Genomic DNA, 17,427 nt, shown 5'->3' with positions numbered 1-17,427 from the left:
AAGCAAAAAACAACACCTCCGTTGACTCTAGGTTTTCAGTAATCGCTTGACACGACTCTGATTCCAACATTAATACCCTCCTTCATCCCCGCATTTTAAACTAAAAAAGAAAGTTAGACAACAATAAGACGATTTGAAACAATCTATAATGATGAGCAAAACATCAATAGAGCATTGGTGGAAGCAATTTGCGTAAGAAAAACTAACTTTTGTTATGTTCTGTTCTTGAAACGTATTTAAATGTCGTTCTTTCCTTAATTCACTTTAATTTTAGTCAAAGTCATGAAAACTTGAAGCATTCTATAGCAGGCGCAGGCGCAGGCATTGTATCCTCTATTGTCACTTGTCCTTTGGATGTAGCTAAAACACGATTACAAAATCAAAGTATTGCAGGACCTGGCGAAAAATTGTATAAAGGCACCGTGGGTACATTATCGAGGATATGGCGAGAAGAAGGTATACGTGGATTATATAGAGGATTGGGTCCTACAATATTAGGCTATTTACCTACTTGGGCGATTTATTTCACTGCCTACGATTATTGTAAAAGCCATTGGGCAGAAGAAATAGGTAAGAAAAGAAAAAATTGGAAAACCATGCCACTTCACACGTGTCAATGACCATTTTGCATTTTTGATTTGTATATGAAATTATTATTACTCAACCGATCTGGCTCATTCTATAGGACATAAAGAATGGCTATTACATATTACCTCCGCTATGACTGCAGGAGCAACGTCTACAACGCTTACCAATCCATTATGGGTTATAAAGACAAGACTCATGGTTAGTTTGTCAAATTTTCTTATCCTTTACTCTGAAGTACGGGAGTCTTTAACTTAATAACTCATTGGAATTAGACCCAAAATGAACGAACAGCGTACAGATACAACAACACGTTACATGCTTTGATCACAATTGGAAAAGAAGAAGGTTTTAGAGGATTCTATAAAGGTTTGGGGCCTTCTTTAATTGGGATTAGTCATGTTGCCGTACAATTTCCATTATATGAAAAGTTGAAACATGCATTTCGTAAGTAAGAATGAGCTTCTACAAGCCCACTAGTCAACTGACCGTCGTCTATTTCTTTTTTCTATCATAGACGTGGATAACGACGAACGGTCAGGATCAAGCTCTATTTTATTAGCGTCCTCATTGTCAAAAATGGCCGCCAGCCTGGCGACTTATCCTCACGAAGTTATCAGAACACGATTACAAAATCAAACGAGAAGACCCTATAAATACAAAGGCATCTTACATGCGATCAATGTCATGTCGAAAGAAGAAGGAGTACGAGGATTTTACAAAGGCCTAACCACCAATTTGGTCAGAACAGTACCTGCATCAGCAATGACTATATTGACCTACGAAATGATCGTTAGAACCCTAGACACTTGGAAAAATTTATAAGAACAAACTGAAAAGCCAAAACCAGAACCGTGTTTTGTATATAATACCCTCTTTTTCTCGCACAAATCGATGAAAGAGAAACGGAGAGAAGTAAAGATTGATATCTAAACGCACCTATTTATTCTATCTGCCTTTTATTTATTCTCATAGTTTTTGAATCGTTGTTATTCGTAAACTTTTATCTATCTTTCTTTTCCCCGCTATATGCCATGTCTACATGTCTGTGGATACTGTTCATTAAACATATGTAATTATACTATTTAATAAAGACCAAAATGCAACATTTAGACTACAACTTTGAAGGGAGACGTTGTTTCTCACTGTTAATCAAAATAAGAAAGGATAATAACAGAGATGCAACTGGCATTTTCCGTAGATGAATTGATAGAAGTAAATTATGTTGTGGCTATGTCATCCTGCTCGGAATACGCGTTGGAGAAAAAGCCAAAATCGTGAACTGGTATAGAGATCGATAATATTAAGACATATTTTCATGCGGTCAAAATGATCAATGAACAGAATTGCTAGTTAGGGACAGAATAGAGTTCAAAGAGTTTTATTCTATCTCTAGGGATATATAAATAGACACAGTAACAAATTATATTGTACACAATGGACTAAAATGATAGAAGTGTCTTTCTGTTTTTGCGCAGTGTGGTGAGGATAAGGCAAGGAAAACGGAAAGGAATGTTTGAAAGAATAATACTATCTACAAAAGAAAAAGTTTGGAACAATTGGGTCATTGTTTCCAAGAAATAAAAGTACAAGAAACAGGACGCTATGTATTATACAAAAGGGGGGGGGGGTTTAACGATCCTTCTCAGCTTCATGTCTACCGACGGAACCTTCTTCATCTTGTTCAACAGTTTCTAGTTCATTTCTCTCGCCATTACGACCGATGGCATCATCTTCTCTATCCTTAGCATCTGCCTTGCGATGGCAAATATAGAAGAGAACAGCGACAGCGAACATGGCAGCACTAATACCGGTATACATCCAAGTTAACTTGGGATCGACAGTAACGGAAACCAAAGCAAAAGCAAGAATAGAAGCGATACAGTTGGTAAACAAGAAAAGGGCCATGACAATGGATCTCATAGATGCAGGAGCCTTCTTATAAGCATATTCATAACCGGTGATAGAAGCAAAGACTTCAGAGAAAGCGGTGAGAGCATAAGAAGGAATGATATAAGCCGCAGATATCCAATTTTGTTTACCACTGGGGTGATCGAAGAAAGGAGCAGTATGATAAACCCTGGCTTGAATACCAGCAGTATAACCCATAGCAGCGGCGGCAAAGAGGAAACCGATGGCAATACGAAGGATCGGACCAGGGGAATGACCAATTTTACGCAAGAAAGGATAGACACCCGAATCCATGACAGGAACCAAGACGGTCAAAACGATGGGATCAATGTTCTGCATAATATCGTTGGGAACGTTACCCGTTAACATTGTACCAGCCAAGGAGACCAAGTTATTGGTCATTTGGTTGTAACAAAGCCAGAAGATAGGAAACCAACAGAAGATAACACAAGCTCTCAAGGCTCTCTTCAATTCTTCGACAAAAACGTCATCCCATGTGGCTCTTGATAAGGCGTCGGGATGTTCCTGAGCCAAACGAGAAGGCTTACAAGCGTCAATACCCTTCAATTTGAAAGCAAGCTTGAAAAGTCTAAAAGCTTCAGCAAAGACAGAACCACGAGGAGGGATCAAGACATATTGCTTACGACCAAAGTAGACCACACAGATACAGGGAATAAACATAAGTGTAGGCAAAAGGAAAGCAGGCCAGAAACCACAATTTTTTTCTAGTTCAGTGGTTGCAATAGCTGAAAGCGAACCGACGTTGATACCCCAATAGAAGTAATTGAAAATCTTTTGGTAAGTAGCCTGAGGACTGACGATGACACGTTTGCCATTCTTCAGTGTTTTCACGTAAGCACGAGTACCACGATATTGTTCAGCAACGAGGGGAGAAACGTTCGATTTGATACCACCAGTGGCGAAACCGATAATGATAATAGCAACGATAAAACCGGGAAAAGCAGCACCGCTAGCAAGACCCGGGGGAATAGAGGTCAATGTCAGGATGACAAGACCGAAAAAATAGATGATTGTATTGATGAGGATGGTCTTGTATTTACCAAGGTATTGATCTGCTACAATAGCACCAAAGATAGGAGTGATATAACACCAAAATTGGAAGAATGTAGTCAAGGCAGTAGCTGTTTGCTGGCCTTTACCCATAGCACCAGGCTGTTCCGCGGGGTCTAATCATTAGAGCCAAGCAAAATAAGGCAGTAAAGAAGAAGAAAAAAAGAAAAAGTTTAATCTGGTGAACTGCTTAAGGGTCATTGAAGGCTGAAAGCAAAAGGGGAATATCCTTTGAATTCCTCTATCCTTCAGCATCTAATATCGTGAGGACGTTTCTAAACTTACAATGTCCGGGATCGGAATGCTGAATATAGTTTTGGAAGGGTCCACTGAGACCATAATAAGTGAAACGTTCGCAGAATTCGACCATGATTACTAAGTAAGCAGCCTTGGGTAGGGTATCCGCTGTTTCGGTCAATTCGGCCCAATCCTGTTCGGTGGGTTCCGGACCTTCAGCATCTTCTTCTATATAAACAGGAGTTGACTCAAACGATTGACTATATGTATATTCTGTCGACTCTAATATCGCATCCTTTTTCTCGTCTTCCATGATATTTTTTCGCTTGTCTTTTTTTTAGGAAAAGTGTCCTCTCTATTTATATGCTGGCACTGTGCTGTGAATATGCAATAAATGCGAATGCTAATATATTAAAAGAGCAAAATAAAGAGAAAAAACCAGAAATAACAAAAACTGATATAAAACTAGAACTCTCAATATAAGCCTTCAAGTTTCTTCAGTCTTTTTTATATGATTTCTTATTTTCGTTAGTACCGTCTCCGCTTAGAAAAATCTGGCATTGTTTCATAAATTTTTTTTCTGTCCAGTTCTCTTGACCATTCAGCGTGACGATCAGCCTTTATTTTCGTTTATCGATTTGCTATATAGTATGAGATAATCGACACTGTCACTCAATTACTAAAGCTTTTGTAGGTTTTTTGATAGTAACAATTACGTAGCATTTCTTTTAGACTTTAACAAGGCCACGATGTCATTACAGCTACATAAACTGTGTTACTTGACTAGACCATGATTAGCAAATAATTTACTGCGCTTTCATGTAGTGGCTTCAGGAGCGGAAAGCTTTGTTCTTGCACCCTGAAAACGATCAAACGGTTCATTTGCACCAGTATGAGATTGGATTTCGAGACCAAAATAGGCAATTTTACCGTTTTTGACCTATAATTTTTGCTTATCTCTACCGTACCTAAACTTTGATAGGCTAAGCAGTTTTACCTGAGTCCGTTGAAGAAACAAAAGGTACCTTTTCTAATCGGATATTAGTTTTATTACTCTTCATTCATGGGGCAATTTCATTCGATTATCATCAAAAATCACATTCCGAAGGTAAAATGCCCGGATCTTTCCTTAATGACTTGTTCTCCGCGAAATAAGGAAGATGAAACAGAAAAGTAGAGCTTCCACACTTATGATCTCAAAAAAACTGTTCAAGTTTCCTGATATAGTTGTAGAGTAACTAGTTTATCCTCGTGCACAAAAAAAAAAAGACTATCAAGCAAGAAACAAATATAAGGCTTTTTTTTACTCCAGATAAACATGGTTACCCTTAAAGCTATCAAAGTCTATATCCTTCAATTTGGCTCTTTTTTCACTTATAAGATGCGCGCTTTTCTTTTTTCATTGGAGAATAACGCAAATTACTTAATTTTTAAAGTTTGGAGTCCAACAAAACAATGGTAGTAATAACGCACACATATGCAAGCCTATTTCAAACAATTTTTCCCATTTTGCATTCTAAATTTTTCCACGTCTGTTACACTAAAAGACTGCATATGCTACACCAAACTTTAAATTTGACATTTGGTCGCACCAAAGGCAAATGCAAACAGCAATGTCTTTTTGCCTGTTCCATGTTATAGACTATTTTAAATACTTGAATGGATAGGATATCGGGAAAAGGTGTGTATGAGACCTTCCTTTTTTGATTTTTGTTCTTTGTCTGTATTGGTCGACTATACCGCCCCCCAAGTCGGGAAAGGGGGTGGCATCATGTTCTGATTGAACAGTGTAGTTATTTTCATGTGTCGGCGATAGAAATTCAACTGTTCATTATTTTCGAGAAAAAAAGCTACTGCATGGCTAATCTCACAGTGCTTTGTACAGTAAAAACCGAGAGTTTTCGTTAGGCATCCAATTTTACAATTTCGATTTATATAGCTTGCAATTTAATATATATACTTGTAGAGACTGTGTTGAAAAACTAAAGAATGAGTATATAAGCGATAGGGAATACAAATGGTATAAGAAGGCACGCATGACACGTATTTTCTACGCGATCATTACTGACGGTATTCGTGGCTAACAATGTATGGGTTGGCTGGGCTGGAGTGTAGGGTTTTAATCCTTCTTCTTTTTGTTAATAACGGGCATTTTCGCATCTTTCTCTGCTTTCTTCATCTTGACAATAATTTGCTTTCCTTCGTCATCCACACTTATGAATCGATCTCCATCCATAAACCCTGGTGTGGGCGAGTTTGCTCTTCCCTCCGCTGATCTGCTTGATCTTGTGGAAGCAAGACTACTGGTGGCTTTATCTGTAATGCCTCCTCCTCCTCCTCGAATAGTGATTCGTCCTGAGGGAGAAGCCGCACGCATCGTCTGTAAATAGGTTTCTTGAAAAGGAGTTCCGGGAGGACTTTTACTGGCAGCAGTGTTATGGTCTGCGACAGAGTCCGGTCTTGAAAATGAACCTTCTATCACATGATGATCTATTCATTTTGTTAAGCGGAATTAGCAACTGCCCTATGAACTACTCCTTTATCAACGCTAGTCTCGTTTTTTGCTTTTCTTTCTTACCTTTCAAAAACCTACAAAAGAAGGAAGAAGAAGAAAGGAAAAAGAGCTTTAGCATGAAGAAGGATAATACGAGAATGATGTGTATATATCAAACGAGAAAAAAAAAATTACTTTGTTAATTCTACCCATCCGCCTCCTACACGAACCATGACCATTTTACTGGGCAAAACGCGACAGTACACAAGCCTTGGATTAACCTCACCAAACCAGTATTTACCAACTTGATTAGGCACATTCTTCACTCGTATCCTGTAGTTTGAGTTATTCACGATATAGCTTAATCTAACGTCTAATTCATTATTTGGATCAGGCACGTAATCTTGGTTGGCTTTTGCTATTGTCACCGTAGTTACAGTTGTGGCGGAAGTAGAAGATGAATCTTGTTGTTTATGTGCAGGTGATTTCAAATTTTTTCTCGCCATGGAACGAGCAACTATATCAGCTTGTCTATTTTGATCAGTTCGCTTCATCGTACCCTCGTTGTTGTTGTTGCTCAAGAGCAAAGTTGTGTTTCTTTTTGATGCTGCTGTGGTGGATTTAGCAATGGCTAGTTTAGTGAAAAATTCATGATCCAATTGATGTATACACATTTGAAGTTCCTTTTCACGGCTGGCAGCTGAAGACTTGGTTTGAGCCCAACGTTTTGCGGCTTTCTGTAAACCCTCTGTCACGAGACTGTTATCCTCTAGGAAAAATTGCTTCTTTGACTCCATGCGTGCCTTTTCCAAAATGGAGCTGATGGTTTGTTGATGTGTTTTGAAAGAAGACACTAGCTGTTTAAGTAGGGCCTGGAGCTCGCTTTTGTTGAATTTGTTGTTAACTAGTTTGGAATGGTGTGGTGAGGCTCCTTCAATAGCTATCGTGAGTGAACCTATTTGCTGATCGAATTCATCCATAATTCTTAAAAAGTCTGAATAATCTCCTTTAGCAGTCGCTACTTTCAACTTTGCGTTGATAAGAGCATTGAGCTCCTCAAAGGCAGCGGCGACTTTTTCGCGGAGTTGATGTATTTCTGAGTCTTGTTCGCTCGACTTCTTCGTATACACAATAGACATCAATTCTTCAAACGCTTTCTGTCTCTTGTAGTAAGATTGTGAAAAGTCGTTACAGACCATGTTGAAGTCTTGCATTTCATCAAACGCAGCCCGATCGCTCAAATTATAAGCATTTATTGTCTCCTTCGAATTGCTGATAAATTGAAGCGTGTCTTTAAGCTTCGTCAAGAGTTGTGCACGCGTTGTTCTCATTTGAATATCATCCTTGACGGATAACCATCGCTGTTTCAGGGACGCGACATCTTTCTGTGCATTTTCTCTGCGATTTTTAAGTACGTACGGAACACTTTGAATTGCTTGTATTGCTGATTGTGCGCAGAAAGAACCGTATGATTCTAAGTTTCGCTCGATCAAAGCCAATTCCTCTATGGATTGCTCAATTGTCTCTAAGAAGCTTTTCACTTCAAAGACAGACTGCTCGAAAGCCATATTCTCAAGTATGTTACTGCAGTCGTCAATCATCTTCGTTATAGAAAGAAATTTGGTTAAGTGTTTTTCAATATGATCCATAATCAATATAGTTGCTTTGGTTGACTCAATAGTCTGGTCAAGAGATTCGGTTATCGACAAAAGTGGTGTAAGTAATCGGTCAATATCTTCCTTTGAAGAGTAATGATCTACAACTAGTTTTGCAGTATAATTAACTTCAATAACGTCATTTTCATCCTGAATTTCATTCTTTAAAGTCTCCATCACTAGAGTCGAGTCTTTAAGACAGGTCATCATTGCTGAAACATTGTTTTTCGTGTCAAGTTCTCTTGACATAACTTCTGTATTGCTATTGATAAGCTCGCTCAATTTACCGTTGTAAACTGTTGATAGTTGCTGAATTTTATCTTTCAGTTCTTCAAGCAGCTGTTCTTTCTCTTTATCAGCTATTAACTTGTCCACTTGTAACCTGAGGTTTGTTAACAGTGTAAAGCAATCTAAGCGCTCTGATTCAAATTGATTATAGACTGTAGTTTCTTCTACTAACTCCTCTTGCAAATGGGAAGCTTCATCGGTAAGTTTCTTTTCTACAGCTGTCAATTGCTTTATTTTTAAGGAAACGCTTTGCTGGTCGTATGGTCCAATTATCAAGCTTGTGAGATCGGATTCAATCTGGTGCAGTGTGTTCTTTACCGCTTGCAATATAGTAAATATGTCTAACCATTTTGAAACTCGTGATAGCAGTATAGCTACTTCGTACTCTTGCTCCTTGATTTCTGTCCATGTTTGCTTTAAGTGCAATTGATCATCCGATATGAAATTTTCATCTTCTACTATAATTCTATTGTGTTGCTCAATAATGCCATTATAATCTGCTTCTAAAGCTGAATTCATCTCGCAAATATTTTTGAACGATGCGGATAGAGTTTGATACTGACGATTGCAACCGTCAATATCTCTGTAAGTAGCGTCGAATTCTAAAGCAAGGTCCTCTTTCATGGACGCCAGTGCTTTTCTTTGTCTATTTAAGAACTGCTGCAACTCGTTAATAGCGTTTGTATGATTTTCAATAAGCTTTCTCAAGCTAAGTTTCTTTTGAACAGCAGTGAGTGCCGAGCGTATCAATTCGATGATGGACGACCCATTGTTTAGGGAAGACTGCACATTATTCATTTGTTCTATGCTGAATAAATTTGTGCTTCTTTCGATCTCAGCCCTCATATCGATGTACTCCTTGCTCTCTAAGCGATGAAAATTGTCGAACCATTCTGCAAGTAGGCTGCTATCGATAACCATGGTAGGCTTGTTTTCAGTAATAATCTGCAAAAGCTTCTTTAATGATTCTTGCCAAATGGATAGCTTCTGCTCAAGCAAATGTGCTTTCTTGGCTTTGCCAACCTCAATAACCTTTTCTAGCAATTGGTTCCAAGCATTCGTAATTTTGTGCTGAGTTGGGTAGACTACATCAGACATTTGTTGAGTATAATTGAAGGGTTCATGCACTTCTTCATTGACGATTAAACGGTCTTCTTCATTATCTAACGATTTGTCTTTTTCTGCTGCAACGCATTTGTCAAAAGTAGACATAAATTCAGTGAAGACATTCTCCGTTGCTATCATCGCCTGTTCTATAGCCTCCAGTTGAGTTACCGCGCTCCTCAATCTGTCTAGAGTCTTCTGCGCCTCGTCATCATGGACGAGATACTTTTCCTCATACTGTCCTAGAGTTTCTTGACGAGACTTAATCCAGGCTTCAACAATTTCTGCTTGTTTTTTAAATGTGTATAATGATAAACGACGTCGTGTTATACACTCCTTTGATTTGAGCAATTGCTGTAAGCTGATCCATAATTCATCTAATTTTGCCAGACGCATCGAAATAATCTCCTTAATAACCGTATTTGTACTTTCATCCTTGATCTTTGCTTGAGTAGGTGTATCTTCTATCGAGCGAACTGGGAAGGGAATACTTCTGGCGAGATTGTCACGCACATCGTCAATTCCGCTCCTAAATTTATTTAATCTTTCTGAGTGACCTTCCAAGATATCGACCAGGAGTGTATTTCTGTTGTTGGTTGTTTTATTTTCAATAAACTCCTCCCTAATAAGCTCAGCTGATTCTTCCAATTGCGTTGTTCTTAAAATGAAAGCTGATAATAGACAACGTTGCGTAACTATTTCATTAGAAAACTTTAGGTGATAATCAACACGTTCATGGGCAAGTTTGACTACTTGCATCGTTTGAACCAGAAGGGGTGGTAAGACTGGTAGGTTGTTACTGTCTTGAGAAATGTTGTTGTTTTCCATTAATCGATGAAATTGATCTTGAAGTGGTATCATTACCTCTTCCTTATGGTTTTCAACACTGTTAAAAATGTTGCTCCACTCTGAGCGGAGAATAGCCTCTTGATCATCATCAGCATCATTGGTCAGGGTTGCAGATAACGTTTGTTGCTGTTGTGAGTTTTGCCATCTTGCCTTGCCTTCAATGAAAGATTCTATATTTGCCACTGTCGCGGAGCAAAATGACAATGCTTTCTTCACTGTCTTTTCCCAATATACACGCTGCTCAATCAAATGCAACTCATAAGTACGTTGCTCTAAGCTTTCCTCGATACGAGCTGCTGTCTTGTTCAACAATTCCATACGAGCTTCCAGATGATCTGGTGTAGCCATGGGTTTTGAAAGATTTGGAAAGTAGTCTACAAACTGATCATAACTGAATTGTATTGCGGGCAACAGAGTCTCTTCAAATTGTTCCTTTAACGACATCAATTGATTTACAGCTTCCTTAAATGAGCTCGCATCTTCAGTGGTAACTTTTTCTTGACTGAAAATCTGATTTCTCCTTTGCCCTAAAAACCGTAGGTGCTCATTCATATCCTCCAAAAAGGTGGTACCTTGTTGTAATTTTTCTTCCCATTTCAGTCTCATTACTGCTGCTTCAAGCGTGAAAGCATGCTCGGACAACTCAGCTTTCAGATGTGACAGCTGCTGCATTACTTCCCCTACTCTTTGAACTGCAAAGGAGACATCCATTGATTGATAATTGCTACTATGACTACTGTCTTTATTGGTGCTACAGTTCCTCTTCGAATCATTGACAGTATCGTCTATTAACTGACTCACGTTATCGTGGAGCACTTTCAATTTTTCAGTCTCAAATGTTTGTATATTTGCTAGCAGTTCAGAGTGAAAAGACTGTTTTAATTGATCTAGATCCTCAACAGAGCTAAAATGGATGTCTTCTGAGGAAACGTCAACGGTATATTGAGCGTGCAGCTGCTCGTAGGTCTGGCTAACCCACCGCTCTAATTCGTACGTTTGTTGAATGTAGCCATTGACAATTGATTTTTGATGTCCTACGGTATGATATTCTTCCAAGCATTCATCTATCTTCTTTTCTAACTCTCTAAGGTTGCTCATATGCTTATCTATTATTTTTTTTATTATTTGAGAGGCTGAATCATCGAATGTTTGCTGCTGGCGTTGTGGGTATTGTTGATAATATACTTTCAACCACTGACCATGATAGACAGGGTACGTCATGTTTTTACCACAGCAGCCCTCCTCTATATGTTTGATTTCCTGTTTGAGCTTATCCACACGTGTTTCAATCTTCCTGGGAGAGCAAGAAATATCGTCGTCCTCGTCCAACAGGGCACCTGGTTCCTTTTGATGCTGCTGCTGTTGACTGTGCATCAACCTCATCCGACGCGTTTTTTTGTTCAACCCATCTTTTATTTTCTCTGCTTCCGTTTGTACATCTTGTACGCGCAGCAGGAACTCCGTAACAATATGTCGTTGCTTGACCAAATCTGCTGTATAAGTAGCCAAGTGCTTTAGGTCTTCATATTTGAACTTTAAATTGGCTTGTTTATTCGACATAAATTCTGGTAAGTTAGACGATAGTCCTTGAGTGTAGCTGTTCGTTAGTTCGGAATAATTATCGGCTAATGGTATCAAAAAGCGTTCCTCTAATTCTGCAACGCGTTCTTGTAAGAAACGCAAAGACTGCATCAATTCTTGACCACCTTGGAAGGATATGTCTGACAACAAGTCGCTACTGAAGGAGGAGACTTTCTTCACACTAAAATCGCAAAATTTACGAGCGAGAGTTTGAATATGGCTGTTGGATTTAGACCATTGAGTTTCCCATTCCAAACGTCGCTTGAGAGCATCTAGTTCACGTCCACGGGATGCAATTAGATCCTTTAATATTTGATGGCTCGCCTGCAAATCTTCCACTTGATTAATGAGAGCGCTCCGATCGATAGAAACAGCGTTGGTTGCATCGACATCAGACTCTATTTGATGCACTGTTTGAAGTATGTTACTTAATTCCTCACTTTCAATTTGTTGAAAACGAAGGGTTATCATATCGCGTTCTTTTTCAAACTGCAAGAATTGTTCTTCATCAATAATGGCGCTTGTTATGGTACCGATCGTAGTTGAAGACGCTCCATTCACATTGCTAAGTGCGTTTAATGTGTGGTAGCTGCTGCTATTTCCATTCTGCTTTAGATTTGTAGTGACGCGGTTTTCTCTGTTTGCTACCATCCCGCTGGCAACAGTATCTGTTGAGGGCGAACTGGAGGGATCAGGCATAGATTCACAATAGAGCATAGTTTCAATGGGTGCTTTTCTCAGCAATTTAATACGTTCATGTATCCATGTTTTACATTTGTTGAGTATCGCTGACGCCTCAGATACACGTTGTTGAAGAGAAATGATCTGATAACGTGAGGTGAGTAACTGATCCAAACTATCCGCAAGCAAAGCTAAAGCCGTACTATACGTGCTGATAGTGCTTCTAATGTTCTCGTTGGTTATTTCTCCCTCTTGTTCATCTTGAGCTCCAATGGCAGTTGACATTTTAGGTGCTGCAGGATAAGTAATACCTGAATTCACATTCGTGATTAACCGTGCTGAATTCTCTTTAAACACCTGCACTTTCTCTGCAAAATAGTCCACCTCTTCATCCATTTTGTTTGGCATTTCTTCCTGCTGGGACAGTTGCTGACGCAAATGTTCGCCTGTATCCCTCAGATCTTTGAATTTATGAATGGCATCCACCGTATACAGGAACTGTTCAACCAGCTTTCGAGAATAGCTGGATCGCTTCATAAGATCTTCAAAAGCTTTTTCAAACCCTACTTGGCGTGCCTCTAAATAATCAGGCATCTGTTGAAGAGCTTCCATTTCTTGATATGCATCCAACACATCAGAGTAAGTCGTTTGATCAAAGTCGGCAATTTTATGCTCTAAGTTTACTAATGTCTTGATGATCTCTTCAATTTCATAGTCGCATTCATCACCCTGTTGTTCTTCTTGTTCTGAAGACCATCGCGCTTTTGTCTTCAAAAAGTGGTCTAGTTCAGCATCAGTTGTGGCTATCCATTCTACTGCATTACCAAATAATTCTTCCCATTGTGACCTCAACAGCAGCAGATTGATCTTATGCGATCTTCTTTCCAGTAATTTGGTCAAACGATTTAATTGATTTAATGTTGTCAGAGTGATTTCGATAGTGGATGTATCTGCGGGCGTGAGCTCCTCGTCCTTCTTTCCATTCACAGCCCCATCGGTACCATGGACTGCTGTTAGCTTTTTCACGTGTGCCCTTAATCGGTCCATATCATCGGAATCAAAACGCTCAATTTCATGCTTCAACCGTTCATGTTCTTGGTGTAACTGACGAATGGCGTCGTCTGTAAGTGCCATTTCGGTTGACAAAGGATCATCACCACCACGCTGACCCGCTAATGCAGAATTTCTTTTCTCAATGGTATCTATATGCTCATCAATCCATGTCCTAATTCTTTCTGCTTCGACAAACCAACTACGCACTTCATCCACCCAGTCACGCACTAACTCGTATCGCTCTTCTAATGCATCCATTCGACGGAGGTAGATTTCGTCTCTGTCAAAATCTGCATCATATTCTTCGTGCACTCCTTGAATACTGGTGCTAACGATATGAATGCGATTTTCCAAGGCACGAATTGTATCATTGGTGACAGAAGTGGTGGCGCCGCTCTGGTTCATCAGCTGTTGGATGATATCTAATTCCTGTTGTAGAGCTGTGATGAGTTGTGCAAGAGTGGCCCCTTTTTTGAAAAGGTCGCACTGAGACCGTATTTGTTGATACTTTTCTGATTCTTTCAGGTCGCTGGGTATAGGCAATTGAAATAAAGACCTCTCAAACTCCTTAGCCATGGCCATCGTAGCATCTAATGGATGGATGGGTGTGTTGTCTGCATTTCTGGGTATAATATGGTACATGAAGGATGACACTGTAGTGGATATAGATGGTTGTGGCGTTGTTATGATAGGCACTGCGTTACTGTTATTACTATCATAGGTACTCGATACTGTTTTGATATCACTCAGCTTTTTTTGTTGTCTGTCCGATACGCTATGATGATCCTCCTCCTGTTGATGCCCATCTGTGGTAGTCGCTAATGATGGCGGCGTCAGTAGCATGTGCTTATACAGCTCGCTGATGTAAATCATAATAGAGGACTCATGTGGGAATGCCAAGTCTATTGGTTCCAAGTACTTGGGCACGTTCATTTTTTCGGCTGCAATATCAAAAGCCATGGAAAGAAGTTTAGCGTTCTCTTTATTGGCTGCTAACTGTATTAGCTCTTTGAAAGAGATGGGTATCAGGTACGGATCATAACTATGAATAAGCAAGCAAAATGCTAAGCCTGAGCTCCAAGATCTCGAAAAATCCTGAATAGTCGAAAGTATGTGATGATCTACATAGTCGCGTAATTGATTTCTAACCCATTGAAGGAGGATCGATTTGGCTTCCATCATCATTGTAATATTGCTATTGCTTGCCGTTGGAGTGTTCTCGTCATTGTTCTTTTTCGTTGATCGTGCTGAAGTCGAGGATTGTGTCGGCAAAGGAGATGGAGGAGGACGAGGAGGAGGAGGAGGCAGCAATAATTCCGATTCCTATAAATGTTCAAATATTTTTGGTTTTTTTTTTTTTAATGTTAATGAATAGTCGAAGAATATAGAATCCGAAAAATTACCCACTTTACCGTATCAAATAAAGGCAAAAGTTGATATTTCAGCATAATAAAATAGGTCAATGCCATAGTACTTTTCAGGTCGCCGTTAACGATGGCTTCACTTCCAACGGCAGGTAAGTTATCATGACCCCACTGCTCCTTTAAGTAGGTCAATGCTTGTGAAACATTTGATAGTTTATGTATCCGCATATTTCCCCTTTCTGGTTTCAACAATGTTTCATTCTTCGTCAAGACAGACAAGAGCTTCAACAAGCGAGTTCCGTCTTGCAAATCTTTGCTGATATTGTTTATCGAGTCTCCTACTTGCCTTAGTTTTTGATTGATCCATTTAGTTAAGATACGAATTTCAATTTCATGGTATTCTGAGCTGATGTCAATTTTGCTACTGTTATGGGAGTTGTTGCTCTGTTTGACGGAAGCTACTGCTGCTGATCTTACAGTGGGTATAGTTGGAGTTGCTGGGAGGGGAGCTGATGTCGCTATTAAAGTGGAAGATCTTGTGGATAGATCTTCACTAACTGTCATCGCAGGACTTGACTGAGAAAAGTAGTGCCCCAGCAAAAGGAGAAACGTTCAAAAATCTTGTAATTATCTTGTACGAGAATAGCAATATGTTGTTGGAGAGCTTACGAATTATTTTTACTTTTCCATAAAAACCAAGTTGGTATAGCTGAGTACAAAGGGCAGTGGGAGAAGGATAAGAAAAAAGTAAGAGAAAAGAGAAAGGGCTGTGCTGCTGATAGTGATGACGATTGTAACACCCGTATAATGTACAAACTTACTTTATTTGGAATTCCAGGATATTACAGTTGTTCCAACGCCAAAGGGCGGTTTTTTATTAAATTCTCTCAAAGGGCGGTTGTAATTTTTCCAAAAGGCAGTTTTTGTTTTTTCAAAGGGCGGTTCTTTTATTCCAATCCTCAACGAGGTTTATGCTGTATTTGAGATTCATTCATAGATAAAAATGTAGAAATCATCACGGATGAATTGTGCTCTAATAATAATTCACTTTCTCAAGGATAAAAATGAATTATGTATATTGCAGATCACAAAGCAAATATAGAAACAATATTATAAATGCCGTGAATAAAGTGTTATGTGACATTATCCGGACCCAGACGCTAGAAAGATGATTCTGTAATTGTTGAGAAAAGGGATAATAATTGGTATTGAACTATTAATACAACTGAGCTATAACCTTTGACTTAGAAGGATACGATAGTTACAAGCGAGCATTAAAGGAGACATGTGTCAAGTTATAAGGCTAATACTGAAGTCGTCTTTAGTAAGACTGATGTCGTACATTAAATACAACATAACCGCAAACAACATAAACAGCAATATATGCAAGTTGTATAAAGCTTAAAGTAGCCATTGGAAATAAGCGAGTAGTAATAGAAGGTTGATCATGAAATTTGATTGGTAAAAAGCCCTGAATAAAAGAAAAGGAAAGGAAAAGCAACAGAGTCAATACAATTAAGTAACATAATATTATCAGCACATTTAAAAGGAAGCGAGAGATATTTAGTCGTCCCAACACAGTCATTAATCAGCTACAAAAAGGATTATCCAAACTCTTAAAGAAGCGGTGAAGGGGGATATAGGGACTTATATGACTCAAACATTTAGAGACATAACAGAAGTCATTGGTTCAGGTGGCGAGTTGTCATCTATTAACCGAGCATAATGAACATATGGCAAAAATTGAGAGAGCTAGCAATGTTGTATCGTTGACGCGCGAAGAAAGGAAAGATCTGCATGGGTCCGTAATATGAATAGAAGAGAATATAGCCGACATCAAGCAGAAGCCACAAGATGAGTAATAAAAATTTTACTTGAGACAATCGCGTTCGTAGACAGACCGCATCAGTATATATTTTACTTCATATTTAAGGAAAATCGTTACTTTATTTCTTAAGCATTGGCTTACGAATTACTTGTAAAATTACAGTTCTCGTAGCCAATTATTGATTGAAGTATGCTAGTGTGTTTGTTTAAAATTGCGACATACAGATTTTTGAAACCAATACAACATGCTTAAGCTGACATTTATGAACAAATACACTCAGGTGGCTCCAATACTCTTCTTACCATATCAGATTAAAAAGGACAAACTAAAACTAATTATGGTACGAGATCGATGGAACGGAAGAAAGACAGACAAACAGGCAGAAATGAGTTGAACTAAATGCAGAAAAGCCAAACATTGGTATAAGGGCAAAAGTAACCCAGTCGTTGTTTTCCGTATATACAAGAGTAAGTATCTATTATTGTGCATGTCTTCTAAAGTCAATAATACTGTAGCCAACCTCGATCCGAAATAATGTAACATTTAGAATGATTACGCATAGATCGTCTCTAATAGACCGCTTTGGTATACATGTACGCCATGTACGATTCCCATGTACGCCATTCACGGTACATATATGGCAGCGTGCGTGGCACATCATTCTAGTTTTATATGACTATAAACCGATGCACATGTAATATACTAGGTCTAAGACTTTATTCAGAA

General features: G+C 38.9%; 3 protein-coding genes across 3 annotated transcripts; 1 reads left to right on the top strand and 2 right to left on the bottom strand.

The window, feature by feature from the left end:
* Positions 1 to 148: 148 nt before the first annotated feature.
* BDF20DRAFT_906310 (mitochondrial carrier domain-containing protein) lies at positions 149 to 1,410 on the top strand (the record flags this gene model as incomplete). The annotated part of the gene is made up of 5 exons (XM_053083258.1): positions 149 to 192; positions 275 to 570; positions 686 to 786; positions 861 to 1,032; positions 1,103 to 1,410. The coding sequence occupies 5 exons, from the start codon at positions 149 to 151 to the stop codon at positions 1,408 to 1,410; spliced, it is 921 nt and encodes a 306-aa protein (XP_052935363.1).
* Positions 1,411 to 1,890: 480 nt separating this feature from the next.
* BDF20DRAFT_872796 (POT family-domain-containing protein) lies at positions 1,891 to 4,402 on the bottom strand. The gene is made up of 2 exons (XM_053081168.1): positions 3,853 to 4,402; positions 1,891 to 3,683 (listed from the first exon to the last, which is right to left on the bottom strand). Exons 1-2 carry the CDS (start codon positions 4,115 to 4,117, stop codon positions 2,218 to 2,220), a joined length of 1,731 nt encoding a protein of 576 aa, XP_052935362.1. The 5' UTR covers positions 4,118 to 4,402; the 3' UTR covers positions 1,891 to 2,217.
* Positions 4,403 to 5,923: 1,521 nt separating this feature from the next.
* Positions 5,924 to 15,437, bottom strand: BDF20DRAFT_913451 (uncharacterized protein; the record flags this gene model as incomplete). The annotated part of the gene is made up of 4 exons (XM_053084073.1): positions 5,924 to 6,294; positions 6,383 to 6,393; positions 6,494 to 14,832; positions 14,922 to 15,437. 4 exons carry the CDS (start codon positions 15,435 to 15,437, stop codon positions 5,924 to 5,926), a joined length of 9,237 nt encoding a protein of 3,078 aa, XP_052935361.1.
* Positions 15,438 to 17,427: the final 1,990 nt, after the last annotated feature.

The sequence above is a fragment of the Mycotypha africana genome (assembly GCF_025528875.1).
Source record: "Mycotypha africana strain NRRL 2978 chromosome Unknown BDF20scaffold_6, whole genome shotgun sequence".
Classification (NCBI taxonomy): Eukaryota; Fungi; Mucoromycota; class Mucoromycetes; order Mucorales; family Mycotyphaceae; genus Mycotypha; species Mycotypha africana.
Note: the sequence above shows the minus strand (reverse complement) of the source record. Positions and strands in the feature narration are given on the sequence as shown.

Excerpts from the sequence above, each read along its gene's own strand:
- BDF20DRAFT_872796 (XM_053081168.1), bottom strand. The coding sequence starts at position 4,117 with ATGGAAGACGAGAAAAAGGATGCGATATTAGAGTCGACAGAATATACA. Across the intron at positions 3,684-3,852 it reads GCATTCCGATCCCGGACATT|ACCCCGCGGAACAGCCTGGT; the intron begins GTAAGTTTAGAA and ends TCTAATGATTAG.